Below are 21,858 nucleotides of genomic sequence, written 5' to 3'. Positions count from 1 at the left end.
AGGAAGAAAAAAGGAATTGAAATTTAAAAAAACCCGAAAATAATCAACCCAAGGACGAAACAGAGAACGGAAGGAGTGATTGGATCTTGTGCTGCACACACAGAGCACACGCACACACACACCTGGGCACACCTGGGTGCACCTGGGGTACACCTGGGAGCACCTGGGAGTACCTCGGCACCACCCAGTGCACCTGGCACAACCTGTGGAGCACCTGGGCCCACCTGGAGTACACCTGGGCCCACATGGGCCCACCTGGAGCACATCTGGCCACAGCTGGCTGCACCTGGAGCCCACCTGGGCACAGGTGGGTACAGCTAGGGCGCACCTGGGGCATACCTGGAGCGTACCTGAGCACACCTGGGGTGTACCTCGGCACACCTGGAGCCCACCTGGGCACACCTGGGGTGTACCTGGGGCCTACCTGGGCCCACCTGTGGCACACCTGAGGCCCACCTGGGCACACCTGGCCCAGCCCCGCTGCAGGGAGGTGCCCACGGGCCCCCCGCCCGCTCTCCCCCAGGCCGGGCCGGGCCGGGGCTGCTCCCCCGGGGCTCCGGGCCCCCGTCCCGCCCGCCCGTCCCCACCGGGAGGGGACGGAGCCGCGGCCGGGTGCCCCCCACCCCGGCATCACCGCGCCCCGCTGGATCCCGGACCCCTCCCCAATTCACACCCGCGCCCTGCGGCCCCTCCGGCACTCCCGGGGACCCCCCGGCCCCCCTCGAGGGGACGCGGCGGCGGCGGCGGCGACAGCGGCGCGCGATGTCCCCGAGCCCCGCGGTGTCCCCGAGCCCTCGGCCCCGCCGGCCACCCACCGGCGAGCCCTGGCCGGAGCTGCGCTCTCCTCCTGCGGGGACACGGCCGCCGCTCCCGGCGCGCTCGGGGGCCGCTCCGGGGCTCGCTCCGGGGGTGTCCTCGGCCGCCGCTGCTTCCCGGTTTTCCGCCCGGTGGGAGCTGGAAGCTGCTCCTGGCTGGACGCTGGTGGGGGGAAGCTCTGAGAGCTCTTAAATAAACAGAAAAAAAAAAAAAAAAAAAAAAAAAAAAAAAAAAAAAAAAAAACCAAAAAAGGAGGGGACGGGAAAGGGGGGAAAAGAGAGGGGGGGACCAAACCAACAGCGATCCAAAGGGGAGGGGAAAAAAGGAGAAAAGGAGGAAAAACCAAAAAAAGAGAGAGAGAGAAACAGAAAGTGGCTGGTTGGCCATGGCGGAGCGGGAGGGGACACAGAGGTCGGGCCGAGGCGCGGCACAGGCGAGACAACATAAGTTCGTTTGGCGGAGCGGAGGCGACAAGAACATGGATCAAACAGAAAGAGGAGGGGACACAGGTGGCGGATTCCCTCCAGAGCGCCTCAGGGAGAAGCCAAGTCCCAGGGAGGAAGAGGAGCCCGAGGAAGAGAGGAGGAGCCCCCCGGAGCAGGAGAGCGGCCGGGCGGAGCTGGCAGGGGCGCTCAGAATGAGATGGAGGAGTTCCTGGCCCCAAAGGAAGTCAATACGGGGATGGATGTTCTGCCAGCTGCGGGTTTTTCTGAGACCGTGGGGGAGGTCTCACTGGCCTCTTTAGATGGTCTAGTGGCCTGGAAAGAAAAGCAAGATTCAAGGAGGACGAGGACGAGGAGAAAGGGGTGGAAAGTTTGAAGAAAAATAAAGAAAAAGCTTAAAAAAAAAAAAAAGAAGACAAAAGAAAGGAATAAAAAAGAGGGAAAAAACCAACAAAAACAAAGACAGGAAAAACCCAGAAACAACCGAGAAGCGAAGGGAGTTGGTTCAGAAGCAGCACTGAGTCAGGCCTGAGGTCAAGCAGCTGGAAAAGGGCCACCACAAAGAGCACGACAAGAGCGGGTCCCACGTGTCACTGCACGGGCAGGGGACGGCCCCGAGGGGAAAGGACGGACGGACGGACAGACGGGCACACGGACACACAGGCACACACAGCCGGGGGGGCACAGGGGACACGGGGGAGGCACAGGGGGGACAAGAAGGGCAGCGTTAGAGCGGGCACAGCCCCCGGGGCAGCGCCCGAGGGCGGCCGTGCCCACCCTGTCCCTGTTCCTGTCCCTGTCCCTGTCCCTGTCCCTGTCCCTGTCCCTGTCCCCGCCGTGCCAGGGGGGCACGGGCACGGCCCGACCCGGCTCGGGAGTGACACCGAGAACCCCCAGGGATGGGGAGAGGGATTTGGGATCCTCCAGCCCCACCTCGCCCCCAGTGAAGGGGCTGGGCTGCGGGGGGACACCCCCAAATCCTGCATGGGGATAGAAGTGACACAGAAAGTCCTGTTGAGGCCACCCCAGCGAGGGCCACGTGGGACAGAGGCGTCACCAAGGTGGTGACACCGAACAGGCGGGGCTGTGCTGCTGGGTGGCCTCCAGGGGAGGGGACCTGGTGGCCTCAAGGGGTGGGGAGATGCTTCCCGGCCCCTCAGGTTTGTCCGGTGTCCAGTGCAGGAGGAATCCAGAGGGAATCCCTGCCCCTCCCTGATTCCATGGGGTGGGACAACCCCACACGCCAGAGGGGACACTCAGGGACACCCTGAGCTTGAGGACCTCAAAAAGACCCCAAAAACCCTCCAAAAACCTCAAAAAACCTCCATGGGGAGGTTTTTCTACTGGGAATGGAGCAGCCGAGGGGGGTTTCGCCCTGTTTGCCAACAGGTGCCCGTTTTGCTCATTCCACATTTTTCCCCCCAAACCCTGATGTGAGGAGCTGGGAAATCCTTTGGATTGTCCGGCGGGGCTGACGGATGCACGAGGATGAGCAGAATTGGGTTTATTGCACGGTTTGGGGGTGGAAAAGGGGCCAAGACACAGAGCAGGGGCAGAGCTGGGCTCCGGGTGAACCCGCCCGTGGTGCTGCTGCCCAGCAGGGGTGAAGGGGCGCTGGGAGGGGGGACAGGCCAGCAGGGAGGGACAGAGGGATGCCGCCCAAGTGGCCGTGATCCCCCGGCCAGCTGGGAATGCACGGCCAGCACTGGGGTGACAGCAGGGACAGAGGGGGGAGCCCCGGAGCTGCCCCCGGGTGGGTGGGGAGGGGTCAGTGCTGGCTGCTGGCTGCTGGGGATACTCCATGGCACCCCAAAACGCTTCTCTTCCAGCTGCTGTGGCCCACTTGCCCTGTCCCCACAGTGCCACCACCCCACCTGGGACACCCCAAGCTGCTTCTGTGGGGGCACGGGGGGGCCCGGCTCCCCAAAACCTCCCCAGGCAGGGAATCCCCATCCCCACGTGGCTCTGCCATGCTCATCAAGGAGGTGGCACTGTCCCCCGGGGTGAGGGGACAACGTCAGGGCTCAGCCACCCCCTCAGGGTGACACCCAGCACTGGGGACAAACCCTTCAGCCTCATCCCACAGCGAGGATGAGTTCGTGACTCTCTCGTGTCCCTGTCCCCAGCCCCAGGGCGGGCACAGAGTGTGACAAGAGCCCCTCCCGCGCCGCCACCACCGCGTCCCTCTGTCCCCAACCCCGCCGGGCTCAGCCGAAGCCAAGAAGGCACCAAGGAAGGGAGGATGCAGTCCCAGAACTCATCCCCGGCTCGGGTGTGCCCGGCTCGGGCCATGTCCAGCTCAGGTGTGCCCGGCTCAGGTGTGCCCGGCTCGGGTGTGCCCGGCTCGGGCCGTGCCCTGGGTGGTGCCAGGGCTGCGGGCAGCCCCGGGGCGGCTCTAGGGGTGGAGTACCTGCTGCTGGCCCTGGATCCGCATGTACTCCATGCGCTGCTTGATGTGCTTGCCCTTGTCGGGGCTGCCCTGCTGGCCCTGCTTCAGCCGTGACGCCGGATTCACCACCTTCATGGCCGGGATGGAGACGCCGCCGCTCTGCCGGGACACAAAATCCGGGGAGAAAGGGTTAAAATCGGCCGGTGGAGCCCTGGCCGGCACCGCTGGGTGCCCGGAGCTGCGCCACCCCTGCCAGCGCTGCCCGAGGGGACAAGGCCGGGCCGGGACCGGGTCACCGGCTCGCCCCGAGCTCCAAACCCCGCCAGGACTTACCGGGAGGCACCCGAGAGGGAGTTTAGGGACACACGGCAAACACCGGGACACCGAGGGCGGGACGGGACAGCCCGCGGGGCCGAGAGAGAGGGAAAGAGGCGGCGGCAGGCAGAAGCAGATTCCAGGTGGGAACGGCGGCAGTGGGAGTACAGAGGAGTTTATTTGCTGTGCACAGGTGAGGATACACAGACGGCAGTGCCACACACACCCCGTGTCCCCTCCCGTGCCAAGGTCCCCTCCTGCCTGTCCTGCTCCAGCCCAGGCTGGGGAATCCCTGGCTCAGGTGAAGCCCTGGGATCCTCCCGGGGGGGACACGGGGGATTCCCGCAGCTCCAGCACGAGGAAATCACCAAAGGATGGAATATCCTCAGCTGGAAGGGACCCTCGAGGATCAGAGTGCAAATGCCAGCCCTGGAGAGCCCCACAAGCGCCTGTGCCACACCATCCCCGGCATTCCAGCGCTGGGAATCTTCCCTGAATGTGACACCAGCCTGCCCTGCCCTGCCCTGCTTTAGGAATGACCCATCACAGCCTCTCCCATCTCAGCCTAACCCTGAGCCTGGCTTTGCCCCAGCCCCAGCAGTAAATCCATCCCGCAGCTCCGCTTCCTGTTTCCCGGGAAAAAAAAACTGGGAAAAATTGCAGCTACAGCCCCGTTCACCCAGCGAGAGCCCCCGAGGAGGGAGCGAACGGCTCCAAATGGAAAAGGAGATTTATTCCCCAGCGCTGGCTGTTAATAAAGGAGCAGGTTGTCGTCGCAGCGGAGCTCAGGGCGTTTTTCCCCTCCCTGTTTTTCTCAGATATTCAGCTGGATTCCACCAGAAAGCAATTTGGGATGGCTTCAGGGAGCTCGTGCTGTGCTTTAATTAGGAGAAACATCTGCCAGGCTCCGGCTGCCGCTCGTTAGGAGAGGGATTTTATGGAAAATGGTGAAACTGAGAGCGGTGCTTCGGCACCAGCCCTGGCCGACCCTGTGGGATGCTCTTGGACCCCGTGGGATGCCCATGGACCCCGTGGGATGCTCTTGGATCCCGTGGGATGCCCATCTTGGACCTGGTGATCCAAAATCCTGCCAGAGCAGAAGAATCCCCCTCATCCAGGGTCTAATTCCAGTACAGGATCAGCCAGCACCACCCGGCACTGTGTCCCTTCCAGCTCCTGCCTGGCTCACTCCTGCCCTTCCCAAACCCCTCCAAGAGTCAGGGAGAAGAGGAAGATTCGTTCTCCAGCTCGGCTCTGCCTGGAGGTGGAGTCACAGAGAGGGAGCAGGCAGAGGAAGAGACATCAGAGCGAATCCAGGGCAGAGCAGGGCACGGGGGAGAAGAGAAAATGAACCTGGGGCGTGCTGGGGGGCAGCTGCGGCTTGGGGAGCAGCGCTGGCTTGGTCCTGCTCGCAAAGGGACTCTCGGCAGCGCCGTCCTTGGCCTGGCTGAGGTCCAGCGCGGTGTCACCGTCGCAGCCTCCGTGCCCGAGGTCCCCCAGGCTCCTCCCGGCCTCCTCGGGTCCCGGCGCGTCCCTGGGGAACGCGAATTCCACGGCGGGGTGGCTGCTGATCTCGCTGATGGTCATCTCTAGCTCGCGGATGGTTTCCTCCAGGCTGTCCAGTCTCTGGTAGGTGTCCTCGTAAATCTCCTTTTTCCCCGGGCCCGCGGGGTTCAGGTGGCCTCTGCAGAGCCCCTCTGACGCTTTCCCCGCCCCTCCGGGGCCGCCCCCGGGGGCCGCAGCCCCTCCGTCCCATCCCGGCGGTGCCGCGGCGGGGCTGCACCGGGCCGGGCTCCGCTCCGGGGGCGGCTGCTCCGCCCGGGAAAGTCCCGCTGCCCTCGGGGCGGGGTCCCTGCCCGCGGGCACCCCGGGATGTGCCCCTGGATGGGCCGGAGGGCTCTGCTCCCTCCATGCGGCTTTGGGCGCCCCAGGTGAGTGTCCAGGAGCGAGCCTGGCTCCTCTTTGGGAGTCCCCATGGCCAGCGGGAATTTGGGGAATGATCCCGGCACCCACGGAGGGGAGTGCGGCCTCCGCAGCTCCAGAACCTTCCCCGCGGCTCCGAGGAGGCTGCACAGCCTCGGTATTTTGGGGACAAGCCTTGTCACCGCCTCCTGGCCTGCCGGCAGCGTCCAGAGCCGCGTCCCCTCTTTGTTCCCCCATTTTATCCCTCGGGAAAGGCGGGGCTGCCAAGGGAAACGCCCGGGATGCGCTGCCGGGGGGCTGCGGGGCTGGAGGGGGCTCCTGTGCCAGCGGGGACTTTGGGGAGCTGCCAGGAGCCGCCACGCGGCCTCTCCTGGTCCCCTCGGGTGGCAGCTGCCCTGCCGGTGCTGCTCTGCCCGGTGCCACCCACAGCTCCGGCTCGGCTTCGGGGCTCGGCGGCTCCGACACCCACTCGGTGAGCACGATCTGGGGCAGGGAGAACGCCCGGCTGGCCGGGGCTGCCGGCGCCAGCGGCTCCTAGGTAGAGAATTCAGACAGGTTAGGCGCCAGGAGGCAGCGGGGTTTGCCTGGGGAGGCACCACGGGGCGCCACAAATTATTGGGGTCCCCCATGCTGGCACCTCTGGGCATGGCAGAGCTCCAGGTGGGAGTTTGGGAAGGAAGGGAGGCTCAGCTCCCTCCGGCCCGTCCCATATATCCCAGCGGGATTCACGGCATGGTCAGGGGCTGGAGGGTATTGCTCAGCTCCCTCCTCCAGCCCTGACATCCCACAGGGATCCACAGCATGGACAGGGCTGGAAAGGGATGTTCAGTTCCCTCCTGCCCAGCCCTACATCCCATCGGACCCAGAGCATGGACAGGGCTGGAAAGGGATGTTCAGTTCCCTCCTGCCCAGGCCTGACACCCCACAGGGACCCAGAGCATGGACAGGAAATGGAAGGGGATGTTCAGCTCCCTTCTCTAGCCCTGATGTCCCAGTGGGACCCACAGCATGGGCACGAGCTGGAAAAGGATGTACAATTCCCACACATCCACCAGGACCCAGAGCACAGACAGGGAATGGAGGGGAAGCTCAGTTCCCTCCTGTCCAGCCCTGACATCCCATTGGAGCAAAAAGCTTCAAATCAAAACCCAAACACCGGGCTCTGCTCCAACCCTTCCCTTTCCGCGCGCTCGGGGCGGGGTCTCCCCTGCACCGCCCGCCCCCGGTGCCGTGAGAGCGGCGGGCGGTGCCCGTGCCGTGCCCGGTGCCGTGCGGGGCGGCCCGGGAGCCTCCCCGAGCCGCGGCCGTGGGTTAGTGCTGGCTCCGGTGCCGTGTGAGTGCCGGGAGCGAGGCGGTGAGGACAGAAGGTGGTGATTAGTCGGTTAAATCAGAGAAAAGCAGCAGAAGTGAGCTGAGAGGAGGCAGAGGAGGAAGGTGAGAGCGCAGCCCGTGGAGCCGTTACCTTCCATCCTTCTGCTGCCACCGTGGTTCCCCACGGCTCGGAGTGGCCCGGGGACACGGCCTCGAGGGGCTCACAGCGGGGCACGGGGAGAAAAGGGGAGGCTGAGCTCCGCTGAAACACCTGGGGAGTCAAACACGGCTGTTGGAGCGAGGGAGGGGCGACCTGGGTCTGCAGTGGGGTCACGGCCCGAGCGGGGCTCGCAGCAGGAGGGGTGGTGACGGCTGGCAAGGACAGAGGCAGCATTTTCCCCTGTGCTGCTGGCAGGGCCACCTGTCACCTGGCCAGCTGTGCCATCAGAGCCCTGGCCAGCAGTGTCACTGGTCCTCTGGCCAGGAGGGTCACTGGTCCAGTCTGGCAGCATCACTGGTTCCCCTGCCTGCAGCATCATCACCTGTCCCACACCTGCACCATGCCCAGTTCTCCTCCCTCCTGGAGGAAAACCATCCAAGGAAAAACCATCCAAGAAAATACCACCCCCTCCCCACTGCGGCACCTGTGCCGTGCTCAAACCCAGGTGAGTCTGGCTTAAATCTCAGGGTGGGAGGGAAGTGCAGAAGGAACATCCAGCTGTGCAGCACCCAGCTGTGCAGCAGCCAGGTGTGACACACCTGTCCCCAGCAGTGCCACTGCTCTGTCCTCGCGGCCCTGGGCAGAGCAGGGACCCCGGTGCGGTTCCGGTGCTGGGGATGTCACCCCGAACCACTCCCCCGAGCTGTCCCCCGAGCAGAAGGGCGGGGCGGTGTCACCTGCGGGCGGTGCCACCTGCGGGCGGGGTCCCGGGGTCCCGCCCCCCTCCCGCGCTCACCTCCAGCTCGGCGATGATCCGGTCCTCGTCGTCGTCGTCCTTGACGGCCGAGGCGATGATGGGCGGGGTGGATGCGGGCCGGACCACCTCGGACACCGCCCGCCTCAGCTTCACCTGCGGCTTCGGCGTCTCCAGCTCCTCCGACTCTGCCTTCTGCCGGGGGGAGCGCGCCGTGAGGGCACCGGGAGGCACCGGGAGGCACCGGGAGGCACCGGGGGGCACCGGGGGACACGGAGGGACACCGGGGGACACGGAGGGACACCGGGGGACACCCGCCCTGCCCATCCCAGCCCAGCCACCACCCTCACCTTCATAAAGCCGGGCTCCTTCTTGCTGGTGACGATGACCTCTCCGCTGCGGGTCGTGGTCAGCCCGTGTGACGAGGGGAAGCTCCGGCGGGGCGGGGGAGGCGGCGGCGACTTGGAGGGTTTCTCGGTGCGGTACCGCGGCACCGTCAGCTCGTCTGGGCACAAAGGGGGCTCTAAGGGGCCCTGCCCCTCTCATCCAACCCCCGCACCTTGGGGACAGCACCGCGCACCTCCAGCCTCGCCTCTGGAGGCGACCCCGTCCCTCCCCACCCCATACCTGAGCCCCGGCGGCCGTTGGGGTCCCCTTTGCCCCCCGATTTGGGGGTGTGCTGTGGCTTGGAGGGTTTGTGCTCGGGTGTGGAGGCGGCGCTGCCGCTGCCCGGGGTTTGTTTGTGCTTGGCTGCGAATTCCAGGTCGGGGATGGCCTTCATGAGCTCGGCCTGCGTCTCCTCCAGGAGCCGGTTGATGTCCTTGGCGCTGTACTGGGTGAGCGCCGCCCGCTTCTCCTCCCAGTCCCGCTCGGCCGCCTGCGGACACAGAGCCTGCTCCAGCCCCGTCCCTGGCAGGAAGGACGTGACCCCAGAGCCCCGTGACTCCCCCAGACCCGCTGCGAGGAGCTGGGGGGCGGATTTTTACCCCTGTCCTCAAATTTCACAGAATCACCAGGTTGGAAGAGACCTCCAAGATTATCGAGTCCCATCCAGCCCCAGCACCTCAACTCAACCCTGGCACCCAGTGCCACATCCAGGCTTTGTTAAGCACACCCAGGGATGGTGACTCCACCACCTCCCTGGGCAGAACATTCCAGAACTTTATCACCTTTCTGTAAAAAACATTTTCCCAATATTCAACCCAAATTTCCCTCGGTGCACCTGTGTCCTCTGGTTCTGTCAGTTCCTGGAGAAAGAGCCCAGCCTCACCTGAGCACAGGCACCTTTCAGGAGCTGTGCAGGGTGATGAGGGCACCCCTGAGTCTCCTTTTCTCCAGGTGGGCACCCCCAGCTCTCATCCAACCCCTCTGCAGCAAAGGCGCTGCCAGCGCTCCTCCATCAAGGAGCAGAAGGGTGGGCACTGCTCCCACTCCCATTTTCACCTTCCCAGACCCTCCTGAGGAGCCCCCCCGAGCTGAGCCCCCCAGATCAGGCTCTCACCTCCACAGACACGGCTTTGTCCGCGCTCTTCTTGCTGGGGGTCTCAGGCCCCGTCTGCGTCTTGGCGGGCACCATCTCCGGGGCCCGTGAGGGGTTATTGCTCTTGCCGGGGTGGCTCTGGGGCTGTGGGGTGAAGCCCAGGGGCTCGGGGGTGCCCGTCAGGTGGTGCAGGCTCACGGGAGGGCTGGTGGGCATCTCCAGCTCCAGCCCTTTGCTGAAATCCGTCTCCGGGGCCACCTTCTTGGGCGACTGGCTCAGGCTGCTGGGCGAGCTCCACACGCCCTCCTCCACTTGTCTAGGGCAGAGCGGAGGCACTGAAGGGCCGGGGGGCACGGGGAGGGCACAAAATCCTCATTTCCTCAAGGCTGAGGTGCTCTGGGCTGGGCTCGGTGCTGGTTTGGGGGGGCCTGTCCGGAATGGGGATCCCTCCAAACGCTTCCCCTGCTCCAGACCCGGCTGGAGCTGCCCTTGGGATCGAGGATTTATTCGGGATGAGGGCGCTGCGGGTTCCTACAGGCTCGTTTCCCTGGGAAACGGGGCTAGAGCAGAGCCCGGGGCCATCCCAGAGGGCGGCCGGGCAGAGAGCCGTCCCTAATGGGATCCTAATGGGATCTTAATGGGATCCTAATGGGATCAGGCAGGTGAAATCCACCCCGCAGCGGCTCCGGGAGAGGATTTTTCTCTGGCTGAGGATTTTTCCACCACAGAACAGCTCCCTGCTCCTCGGGAAAGAGGCTTCTGCTCACGCCAAGGGCTGTGTGTCTGTCCTGATGTAAAATCCTGCTTTATTCCCAAGGAAAAATGAGGTTTGTATCAAAAGAGGGGGTCCTACACACACCTGGAAAGGGCTGAGGGTATTTTTGGGGTGCTTTAGCAGAAAAAAGAGGCTTTTACCAAAAAGGGTTCCCATCCACTCCTGGAGAGGACCGTGAGGGTGTTTTTGGGGTGCCTTAGCAGAAAAAGGAGGCTTTTATGGAAAGAGGGGGGGCCTGGAAAGGACTGAGGGTATTTTTAGGGCCCTCTTTTTGGGGTGCTTCAGCAGAAAAATGATCATTTTGTGCACACCCCTTGGATGCCCTCCCGCCCTGAGAGTTTGGGATGCACAGAGAGGAGGTGGCACAAAGGGGACAAACGTGGCACAGTGGGGACAAAGGGACACCGAGGGCGTGGCTGTGCCCTCGGGGCTCACCTGCGGATCTGCGCCAGCGTGTCGGTGACGGTCTTGCAGCGCTTGAGGAGCCCGTCCAGGCGGTTGGGCTCCTCCTTGAGGAACTTGACGGCCTCCACCTCCACCCGCAGCACCACGCGCATCTTGCTCTGCAGGCTGGGGAACTGGGCTGCCAGGGGACACCGCTGTCACCCCTGTGACCCTCCTACTGTCCAGCTGGCACTGCCAGGGCCGCCAGGACCCCATGCCATGGGTGTCCTGCCAGGTGGGGCAGGATGGATCCAGGGAAAGTCTGGATTGATGGGTCCAGCCCGATTTTAGGGTGGAGGTGTCCCCTCTACAGCTGTGGCACAGGGTGTGGCAGTGATGGGCACCTGGGAGGGCAGGGGACCACCCTGACAGGGACAAACCCCTAGATCCAGGGCAGGGAGAACCTGGAGAATCCCAAGAGAAAACACAAATCTGGGAAATCCAGGAGAATCTCAGGTGCAAACACCCAAATTCCAGGCCAAGGAAAATCTGGAATATCCAGGGATGGAGCAGGGAAACTCCGGAAGGCTCTGTTTGCTCCCCAGCCCCTCCTCACCCTTCAGGTCCGTCAGGGTCTCCCCCAGCTGCTTGAGCACCACGGCCTTCTCCTCCAGCTCCTGCGCCGGGATCAGCCGGTGGTTGTGCGCCAGATCCTTCTGGATCTTCTCCACGGACTTCTCCAGGTCACTGGGAGGACAGGGGAGGGCAGGGGGTCACTGGGGGGGCCACTGCTGGGTCAGGAGGGTGGAGAGCCCCGAGGGTGGCAGCGGGAGAGGGGAACACTGGGATGGGGACCCCTCCTCAGGCTGGGCTGGGGACCCATCCTCATGTAGGGACATGGTTACTGCATAGGGACCCCCTCATCTGGGGACATGGTCACTGCCTGGGGACCCCTCCTCACTCAGGGACATGGTCACTGCATGGGGACCCCCTGATTTGGGGACATGGTCACTGCATGGGGACCCCCTGATTTGGGGACATGGTCATTGCATAGGGACCCCCATCTTGGTGCCACGCCCTGGGCAGTGCAGAGCTGCTCTGTGCCCCCTGTCTGTCTCTCCCATGCGGGCTCACTTGAGCTGCTGGGTGATGAGCTCCTCCTCGTTGAGGTAGCGCAGCCGCTCCTCCTCCACCAAGCTGCGCTGGCGCTGCAGAGGGTCCTCGTGCTTGCGCATCGTGTCCGTCACCCGCACGCTCAGCTCCGTCTCCGTCCGCCGCAGCAGCGACTTCACCGTCTCCTGGTTCTGCAGCTGTGGGGAGGAGCAGGAGGAGGAGGGGTCAGGCTGAGAGAGACCCCCTCAGGAGGGGAAACAGGTCCTGATGAGGGAGCAGCCCTGAGATGGGCGAGGAGAGGGATCCCTGAGCCTGAAATTGGGAAAGATCCCTGAGCTGGGCATGGGGAGGGATCCCTGGGGTTGGAGTGGGGAAGGATCCCTGGGATTAGATTTGGAAAAGATCTCTGGGGTTGAATTTGGAAAAGATCCCTGGAGCTGGATGCAGGAAGGATCCCTGAGGTTGGAGTGGAGAGGAATCCCTGAGCTTGGGTTTGGGAAGGATCCCTAGGGCTGGAATATGAGGGGATTCCTGAGCTCAGATTTGGAAGGGATCCCTGAGCTTGGCTTTGGGGACGTTCCCCGAGCTCATCTCCAGGACAGATCCCCGAGCTCTCCCACACCAACCCCAGCGCACAAAGGGGATTTTCCCGTCCCAACCCAGTAAGAGCTGGCTCAGATCCGGGGTCCCCTCTCCCCAGGTGTCCACCTGCAGCTTCTTGAGCTGCTGCAGCTGGTTGCGGAGGTCGCTGGCGTTCTGCTGCAGGTCGTGCAGGTGCAGCTGCATGTGCAGGCGGGTGATGGCCGTGGGCTGCCCCGCCGGGGTGCTGGTGGCCGAGGGCGGCGGCGGCGCGGGCACCGGGGTGCCCATGCCACTGCGGCTGGTGGCTGGGGGGAAAGCAGAGGCTGCTGAGGGGTTTTGGTGCCCGGTTCTTTTCTTTCCCCACCCAATCCTTCATCTCTGGTGGTCTCCATAATTTCCCCATCCATGCTAAGCCCACCCTGAGGCCACCCCAGAGCAGAATGGGGGGACCCACTGGTTGCCAGTGATTCCATAGCATTTTAGCTTTTATATTTTTCAAATCCCATACTGCTTTAGGGAAATAATTCTGAAATTCCAGTCAGCTGCTGCTCTCCTGTTTTATTCAGACAAAACAATTCCTCTCCAGGCCTGTAACTCAAGGACACCTCACTACCTCAGCCCCCAAAAAATATTTAAAAAGTGAATTGCAGGGAGGAACCAAACTGGGAGTAAATTGCTTCATTATCTGAATCTGTAATTGGAGGATTAACCCAAATTACATCAATTAATTGATACATAGGTGGACCAAACTTATAACTGTCTGAAAAACTTGTGACCATCTTCCATTTTGGGTGCAGCCCCTTGGGGAGGCTTTGTCTGCCCTTAACGTACCTGGAGGCCCTTCATTAAATAGATTAACTTTAATTCTCTTAACTCTGGTTTTAGGTAAGCCTGAAAAAGGCATCACCAGCACATGAGGAGCTGCAGAGCCCACTCTGGGACACCCACGGGGGTCCTGCAGGGCTGGGGGTCACTCACACGCTGATGGGGGGGTCCCGCCGTTGGTGGCTTCTGTCTTCTCACTGAAACCAAAGAGAGGAGGGGGCTGAGTGTGGGTGGGTTTGGTGTCCCCTGGGAGGGGGACAAACCCCCCAGGAGGGACATCCTGGCCCCGGGATCCCAGAGCTGCCCTCACCTGGGGGTCTCGGCCTCGGAGCCGCGGAGCAGCGCACTCTGCACCAGCCCCGTCAGGCTGGCGATCTGCTTCTCCATGGCCTCCATCCGCTCCCTGCGCCGGGAAAGGGACGGAGATGGGTCATGGGCTGTGTCTGCCACCACAGCCACCCCCCGTTTGCTCCTGGCCCTGCTCACAGCCCGTCTGTGCCACCCGGGAGCTGGGGACACGGCTGTCACCAGCTGCAGCCACGCTCCTCATTCCCTGTCTGTGCTGCCCTATTCCCCATCCCGACACCGCAGTGGGGACAGGGCAGCACCTTCCTCTGCTCCTCCTCCTCCTTCCCATCCACTCCTCCTCCCCCTCTGGTCAATACAAAATCCCCCTGTAGCAAAGCTCAAACCCACCGGGGATCCCAAATCCAAAGGCAACGGAAAACCTGGAACATCCCAGGTACAAACACAAGTCCAAAGAAACCGGGAGCATCCCAGGTGCCAATACCCCAATCCAGGAGATCCTGGAATATCCCAGGTGCAAACACAAATCCAGGAAAAGCTGGAGCACCCCAGGTGCAAGCACGCCACACCTTCTCTCACCTGGTCTCCGTGTCCTTGGCCGGTCCGGACGATCCGAAGCCCGAGAGCGGCCGCTCTGCAGGGCCAGGGAACAGCTCGGGGGGCCCAGACGAGCTGGGGTTGCGCGTTTTGCCCACGGGGCTGTCCATGAAGACGGAGGAGCAGGAATCCTTGCGGAAGGACTGACGGACGGGCGAGGAGCGGCTGGGCGGGCCCGAGTAGGGGCTGTGCGGGCTCTGCCCGGGCTCCACCATCTTCTGCGGGGACGAGGGCGGCATGCGGAAGCCCAGCCCGGGGCCGTACGTGTCACTGTAGATGGGCGCATTGGGCTTGTACAAACTGTCCTCCAGCTCCGTCTGCAGTGCGGCCGCCGAGTAGGTGCTGAGTGACCGCACCGAGCCCCGCTTGTAGAGCCCCCCCGAGTAGCCAAAGGGGTCCCCCATGCCCGCCAGCGACTGCGTGGAGGTGATGCTGAGCCGGCCCTCGTGCACCATCCCATAGGGGTCCGCGTAGAGCCCCTCGTTCTTCACCAGCACCACGTTCTTGCCCGCCAGGTCCTCGTCGGGTTTGACGTCGCGGCGCTCCAGGATGGCACTAGGGCTGGGGGACACGCCCTGGGCGGGGGGCAGGCTGGACAGGCGCTCGCCGTGGTGCACGGGGCTGCCGGCGTACGAGGGCGGGCGGCCGCCGCTGTAGGACATGCGGGAGCGCGACGGCGACGAGGACTGCAGCACGGGCGGCGGGGAGCCCGAAGCCAGGTGGGAGGCTGGGGAGATGTTGTTGAGCCGGCGGGTGGGGGAGGATTCCCGGGAGGTGTAGACCATGTCCCGCTGTGGAATGGGGTGTGGGGGTCAGCACAGAGTGAGCCCCATCCTGCTGGGCCCTCCACCCCACCAAGGACTGGTGATTCTGTGATTCTGTGATTCTGTGATTCTGTGATTCCCAGCCAGCAGCGGGCTGATTTATCCTGATGATTTGTCCTAATGAATTATCCCCATGATTTAATTCCCTACAAACCATATTTACCACCTCGCTGTCAGCTCCCACCCAGCGCTGGCAGCAGGCAGGATGGATCCCAACCACACACAGATCCCAATTCCCAATCTCTGCTGCTTTCTCTCCCAACTGCTCCCACTTCACCAGGCCCTGCCACCCCCCGGGCTGTCCCCGTGTCCCCTCTCACCCTCAGGTCGCCGTTGGTGATGTGTGAGGCTGGGAACGAGGCGTAGAGCGGCTCTTTCCGGTAGATTTTAATGATGCTTCTGTCCTGGATGTCTCTGGAAGCAGAGGCAGAGCCTGAACACCTGGACAGACCCCTCAAAACCCCAGCACTGTGCCCACCACCCCCTTTTTCCTTCATCCCTCTCCTGGGTTTTAAGATAAGAGTGTGTTCTATTATCTCTTAGAGGTGGGGCAGTTTGCCTCAGAACGTTTTAATTCTAAAATTATAACAATCTGGGGGGGGGGGGGGGGGTTGACATTTTCCATTTTAAGGGAAACTCCTGCCTTCCTTAGCGGACACCTGGCTTTTCAAACCAGGACAATCCCACAGATTTCCCAGTTTGTGATGGATTTAAAGGACAGGAAGCCAGCCCGGGGTGGGATCTGATCCCTCCCTGCTCACCGAACATCCTCCAGCTCGTAGAAGACGTTGCGGGACTCGTCCTTGATGAGGATGGCGGTGTTGGGGGACTTGAGCATGCCCATGGTGAGCTTCTGCGGGAACATGTGCACGATGAGGGCGTGCAGGGTGTCCATGCTGCTGATCTCGTGCGTGATGTGCACACGCCTCGTCTCGTCCCCAAACTGCAGGAACAGCACCCCTGGGAGCACAGGGGGCACGCCGGAGTCAGCTCTGACCACGCTCCTTCTCCACAGAGCTCACAGGGTCTTCCCAGCCAATAAAAAGGGGTTGGGGGAGCTCTGGACACCCAACAGTGCCCTGGTGAAGGTGAAAGGGTCCAGGGCAACCAAAAAAATGGGTTGGGGAATGTTTGGCCACCCAGCCTCGCCCTGGTGAAGGAAGGTGTTCCTAGAGAGCTCTGGGACACCCAAAAAAATGACATGGGGAACTTCTGGCCAAGAGCAGCTTGGTCTGGAATTTTGGGCAGATGGAGACCAACCCAACCCTCCACCACTGAGGTTTTGGGGCCTCTAGGGGTACCTGGGGAGCGCAGCTTGGTCTGGAATTTTGGGAAGATGGAGACCAGCCCCACCCTCCACCACGGGGGTTTTGGGGCCTCCAGGGGTACCTGGGGAGCGCAGCTTGGTCTGGCTGGCCGAGCGGGACAGGGGCAGGCTCTGCCGGAACCGGTTCATCCTGTTGAAGGCCAGCGGCAGCTCCGCCTCCGACATGGTCTCCAGGGACTCGGCCGAGGCGAAGGAGAGCTTGGCTTGGTCGGCCAGGCCAGGCTGGGAGCCCTGGGAGTGCCGGGAGCTCCTGGTCTGCAACGGGACAGGGACAGGGACAGGTCAGGGGGGACAGGGATGGGTGGCCCAGCAGCCCTGGTGAGGCTGGTCCTGCTTTTCCTCGGGAATGGGGTGCCGGGATGGAGAAGCTGGTGATGGGAACATGGAATGTCCTGGGATGGGAGGGAGACACGAAGGTCGGCGAGTGCAACCCCTGGGACACCCCCAAAAATCCCTCCCTGTGCCTGAGGGTGGGGCTGGGCCACATCCAGGGGGCTCCATCCCAAACCCAGGGGGCTCCATCCCGAATCCAGGGATCCTCCATCCACATCCAGAGATGTTCCATCCCATATCCAAGCATGATCCATCCTCATCCAGGGATACTCCGTCCCACATTCCCTCCCCAGCTCAGGCTCTGACGTGTCCCACCCCAGCTCCACGTCCTGCTCCCAGCACAGACCCCATTCCCAATCCCCCCCGCTCCAGGATAAACCTTCCCAGCTCCATCCCGGTGCCTCTGGGCTCCCACACCGGCAAACCCCTGGAATTTAACCCTGGAATTAAAGCCCGGGATTTAACCCTGCAGGAAGGAGCCGAGGCTGCCAGAGCCGAGCGCTGGAATAACCTTGGCTGCTCCCGGAGGTTACACATCCATTACTCCACTCCTGGGAATCCTAAATGCCCAGATCCTTCTGGAAGCAAAGCACGGGGAAGGTTTATGGCTCTGGGAGCCGGGAGGATTTCATTTTCCAGGATCCCCATTTCACAGGAGCCTGCTGCCAGAACGTTCCCACCAAGGATATGGAAAATGTGGATTTTCCAATATCCCAAATATCCCCAATATCTCCAAATATCCACAAATATCTACAAATATCCAGAAATATCCCAAATATCCACAAATACCCACAAATGTCCACAAATAGCCCCAAAACTGTGGCCATTCCCAGCACTGCTGTGTGTTAACAACCCCAAAAACCCAACCCTGGATTTTCCAGACACTTGTTGAAGGTTGGCAAAGCCAACAGAGGGAACAAACAGCTCCCAGGTTTTGGAAAAGGCGGCGCTGGAAAGGGACAACAGCTCTATTTTAAGATGGGGAAAAACAGAAAAAAAAAAAAGAAAGAAATCAATATGAAATGATAACAGCCATCATCGCCATTTAAATGAGACATTAATTGGAAGATTTAATTAATCCTACGAGGCGGGGTTTGGGAGGACTTGAAATGTTCTAGCCCGTAGTTAATTGCTGGAAAATTGACTGCTGGGCTGGGTTGTTGTTGTTGGAGCACAAAGAGCCCTGGCAGAGCCTCACAGCCAGGAAGGGATGCAGGGATGGAGGGAAACATTCCTTGCTCCCATCCCCGGGGCCGTGGGACGCAGCTCTGACCCCTCATGGGGGTGGTTTTGGGGTGGAAAAGGGGGATTTTGGGGCTCCCCGCCCTCAAGGTTGTGGTTTCTGGGTACCCTGCTCGGGGTTTGGGGTGGTGCTGACACAGATCCCAGCCCAGGATGGATCCTCAGGGAAGCTCCTGGTGGGGATGCGAGCCAGGGTTGCAGCTCTGCCTGGCTCTGCCTTCCTGGATCCTTCCCCTGTCCTGTTCCTGTTCTCTGGGATCTCACCCTGCTCTAAATCCATGCCTGCATCCATCCTTTCCACTCCCCACCCCAAATGCCCCCCATCCCCACCCCCGGGGGTGTCAGAGACACCTTCCCTGTCCCAGGTGAGCCAAACACCCCCCATCCCTGCCCTTTTCCCGTTCTCTGGGATCTCACCTAAATCCATCCCTGCATCCATCGATCCATCCATCCATCCATCCATCCATCCATCCATCCATCCATCCATCCATCCATCCACCCCCGGGGGTGACAGGGACATTTCCCTGTCCCAGGTGAGCCCAGCCCCCTCCCGGCCCTGCAGCTGCCCCCGGGCACCGAAGCCTCCCCGCTGTGGATAATTCATGGAATCAGTCAAACCACAAAAAAAACCCAACCAAGCCAGGCGAGATGGGAGTTAATGGGTTTTTAGCCCGGAAGGGACCGTTCTGCCCTGATGCTCTGCACAATGTGCTGTCCCCAACCCCCAAAACTGTCACCAGCACCAGGGCAGAGCCACTCCTGCCCCCCTTCCCTAAACTCAGGGCACCCCTGTAGGCACGGGACCGTCCCAAATGGGCACAGAAACCCCCGAGATGGGAACAGAAACCCCCCAGGCCAGGGGGTACCTGCCCATGGTCACCCCAAGGGTGGCACCTCGGTGCAGCTTTGCCCAGCCCTATGGAATTCCAGATGTTTTGGGAGGTCCTGACCCTTCCCTCAGGGTGCCAGGTGTGCCAGTTTGGATGTCCCCCGCCACCCCTGGCCCACCAGGGCATGCAGGGGGCATCTCCCAGCTGGGAAAGGCTCAGGATAAACCCCAAAGACCACCCTAAAACACCCAGAGTGGCCATAAAAACCTTATTCTCCCCCCCATTTCTCTGTCTTGCCCCACATGTGACCCTTTTGTCCACACCCAAACCCCTCCCCAGGGGCTTCTGCAGCCCCAAATTCCCTGAGAAAATTCCCTGCGGGATCCGAGCCCACCCGGCGGGTGGCGGGGAAGGGAGGGAGGAAGGGGACATCGCCCCCTGCTCCTGTCCCCAGCTGGGAAATGACCCATTTCCTGCCGAGCCAGCCCCAGAGCGGCGATCCTGGAGCTGCATCCTGGAATTCCCGGCTGGTCCCTGCGGGAATTCCGCGGGGAACGCTCGGAACGGCAGCGAGGGAGCGCAGCCGCAACAAAAGCGGCTCAAGGCCACGGGGAGGCTGCGCCGGGAAAAATGAGGAATTTCGGGGCAGAGGGGGCTGGCCAAAGGGCACCGAGCTCGGGATGCCCAGAACTTCCCCCCGGGGTTAAACCTGCTCGGATGAAACCCGCCGGGAGCCTCCCGAGCCGAGGGAATCCCGATGGAGCAAAGCTTGGACCCCTGGCAGTGCCCTCGTGGTGATGGTCCCGGGGAAAACCGACCCCAAAAAACCCCTCTGGAGGAGGAAATGGGAAAAATCCCCAATTCCAGCAGGGCCAGGGGCACCCCCAGAGCCTCTGGAGAAGGAAATGGGAAAAATCCCCAATTCCAGCAGGGCCAGGAATGTCCCCATCCCCTCCCCCGTCCCCGGGAGTTTTATATAAAAACGGTGGGATGGGAAATGGAGGGAGTTTTTTAATGTCGGATTTTTTTTTTTTTTCTATCTTTTGTCTCCCCAGAGCTAAAAAAAGCCACAATTAAGGGATTCTTTGAACTCCTAAAAAGCCCCGATCATCCCTGCGGAAGCAGCTCCATTATCTCTGCCTGGAGATAAGGGTGCTCCTCATTCCTGCCTCATCCTCATCCTCCTCCTCCACATTCCCCGGCCCAGCTGGGAGGGCGGAATGCTCGGAGAGGATCAGGGAAGGATCAAAGGACCCGGCGGATTTTTGGGAATCCGTGAAAGGAGCGGGGTCACCCCTTGGGATGGGGAAAAGCGGTGGAGCTGCTTGGATGGAGAGGGGGAGAGGGATCAGGAGGGGGACAGAGCTGACAGGAGCAGCCCTGGACCTTCCGCAGGTCACTTCAAAGCAGGTAGGAGGGAAAAAAAAAAAAAAAAAAAAAAAAAAAACAACGAAAAACCAAGGGAAAAATGCGTGGGGAAGGAATCCTACCCCGGGATGGAGCAGCTGCTCCCAACAGCACCCGGAGCGACCCCACAGCTGCAGATTTCCACCCTGCGGCCCTGCCAGAGGCCTCGGGGAGAGGACCCCGGGTTTGTCCCAGCCCCACAGGCTCCCAGGGCTGTGCCCGACGCCTCCCGAGGGAAAAACGGGTCCTGCCCGACGCCTCCGTCCATCCCACACCCGAGGGGCCTCCAGGTCATGACTGGGACAGCAGGAGGAGAAGCGGCTCCGTCCCCGTCTGACGCCCCCGGGACACTCAGAGCTGCAATTCCCACCCCATCCCGAGCTCCGCACCCCCTCGCACCCCAAAGCCGCCGAGACCAGCCCCAAAACCGACCTGGGATGGAGAAACCCTCCCTGTCCCAGTGCCACCGGCGGCGCCTGTCCCCGGGCTCAGCCTCCCCTCCCGTCACCGGGAGGAGCCTCCCGGGCTGGGCTGGGCAGCTCCGGGGTGGGGGCCGCGCCCTCCAGGAGCCCCCAGAGCCCCCCAGATCGCGCCCCATGGGCTCCGAGGGTGCTCCGGAGCGCGGCCGGGCATGGCCCTGGCGGGTTCTGGCGGGTCCTGGCAGGTTCTGGCGGGTTCTGGCGGGTCCTGGCAGGTCCTGGCAGCTCCTTGCCCTCTGCAGCTCCTCGGCAGGATGGGGATAAAGGCGAGGGAGCCCTGAAATCCCTGGAAAACAGCTGGCACAGCTGGCACCACCCTGGGCACGGTTATTTACCGAGGCTCCAGCCCCTGGCTGGACACGGATCGGGATTAATCCCTGCTGATCCCCCTCTCATCCTTAATCCTGGAGTCCCGCCCAGACCCCATCTGGTGCTGAGCCCTGGGATGGATCTGTGGGGTGGGGTGGGATCCGTGGGGTGGGATCCGTGGGATGGGATGGGAAGGGAAGGGATCCATGGTGTGGGATCCATGGGGTGGGCATACCCGATTGGAATAGAACATCCCTGACCACAAACCAGCATCCCTGATGAAAAACCATCATTCCCAATTCAAATAGAGCATCCATGACCAGAACCCAGCATTCCCAACTGGAATAGAACATCCCTGACCAGAATCCGGCTTTCCCAACTGGGATGCAGTGTCCTCAAACAAACACTGGCATCCCTGAACAAAAATCAGCATTCGCAGGTGGAATTGAAGATCCCTGACCAAAAACCAGCATCCCTGATGAGAAACTATAATTCCCAATTGGAATGGAGCATCCCTGAGCAGAACTCAGCATTCCCAGCTGGAATATGCCATCCTTGAGCAGAACCCAGCATTCCCAAGGGGAATCCAGCATCCCGAGCCTGGCTATCCTCCCCCAGTGCCCGACATTCCCGACTGTGGTGCCGCCCCGCTCGGACACCTGATCCCGGCCGGTGAAACCCAACCCCTCCGCTCCGCCTTTTCGCTCAGCTGCACCAGCCAGGAGCGATGGATTCCGCTCGGGAAGGAATTCCAACATCCCAGCTCCTGCCGCTGGAGGCGGAGGAGCCGGGAGATGCCCAGCTGGGAGGAAAAATGGGGAAAACCGGAGGAAATTTGGGCAGAAGTGGAAGGAATGAGAGGCCCAGGGTGCTTCGGGCACCATCCAAAGGGTTTTTTCAGGAGTCTCCCCCATCCAAGGGGTTGTGGCCTCTC

The 21,858-nt window shown here is 62.1% G+C and overlaps 1 protein-coding gene across 1 annotated transcript in view; it reads right to left on the bottom strand.

Moving 5' to 3' along the window:
• Nucleotides 1-667: 667 nt before the first annotated feature.
• SRCIN1 (SRC kinase signaling inhibitor 1) overlaps nucleotides 668-21,858 on the bottom strand; it is a 37,313-nt gene continuing 16,122 nt past the window's right edge. The window contains exons 4-21 of the mRNA XM_059489017.1: nucleotides 16,387-16,579; nucleotides 15,759-15,957; nucleotides 15,318-15,411; nucleotides 14,156-14,964; nucleotides 13,581-13,673; nucleotides 13,424-13,467; nucleotides 12,572-12,750; nucleotides 11,885-12,060; nucleotides 11,367-11,497; nucleotides 10,802-10,949; nucleotides 9,613-9,907; nucleotides 8,739-8,988; nucleotides 8,462-8,616; nucleotides 8,154-8,306; nucleotides 7,349-7,468; nucleotides 5,317-6,420; nucleotides 3,670-3,807; nucleotides 668-1,003 (exon numbers count right to left, since the gene is read on the bottom strand). Of these exons, the coding sequence (XP_059345000.1) occupies nucleotides 668-1,003; nucleotides 3,670-3,807; nucleotides 5,317-6,420; nucleotides 7,349-7,468; nucleotides 8,154-8,306; nucleotides 8,462-8,616; nucleotides 8,739-8,988; nucleotides 9,613-9,907; nucleotides 10,802-10,949; nucleotides 11,367-11,497; nucleotides 11,885-12,060; nucleotides 12,572-12,750; nucleotides 13,424-13,467; nucleotides 13,581-13,673; nucleotides 14,156-14,964; nucleotides 15,318-15,411; nucleotides 15,759-15,957; nucleotides 16,387-16,579 (4,617 nt within the window). The remainder of the gene's footprint in view (nucleotides 1,004-3,669; nucleotides 3,808-5,316; nucleotides 6,421-7,348; nucleotides 7,469-8,153; nucleotides 8,307-8,461; nucleotides 8,617-8,738; nucleotides 8,989-9,612; nucleotides 9,908-10,801; nucleotides 10,950-11,366; nucleotides 11,498-11,884; nucleotides 12,061-12,571; nucleotides 12,751-13,423; nucleotides 13,468-13,580; nucleotides 13,674-14,155; nucleotides 14,965-15,317; nucleotides 15,412-15,758; nucleotides 15,958-16,386; nucleotides 16,580-21,858) is intronic.

Source organism: Ammospiza nelsoni, chromosome 26, assembly GCF_027579445.1.
Source record: "Ammospiza nelsoni isolate bAmmNel1 chromosome 26, bAmmNel1.pri, whole genome shotgun sequence".
NCBI classification, from domain to species: Eukaryota; Metazoa; Chordata; class Aves; order Passeriformes; family Passerellidae; genus Ammospiza; species Ammospiza nelsoni.
Note: the sequence above shows the minus strand (reverse complement) of the source record. Positions and strands in the feature narration are given on the sequence as shown.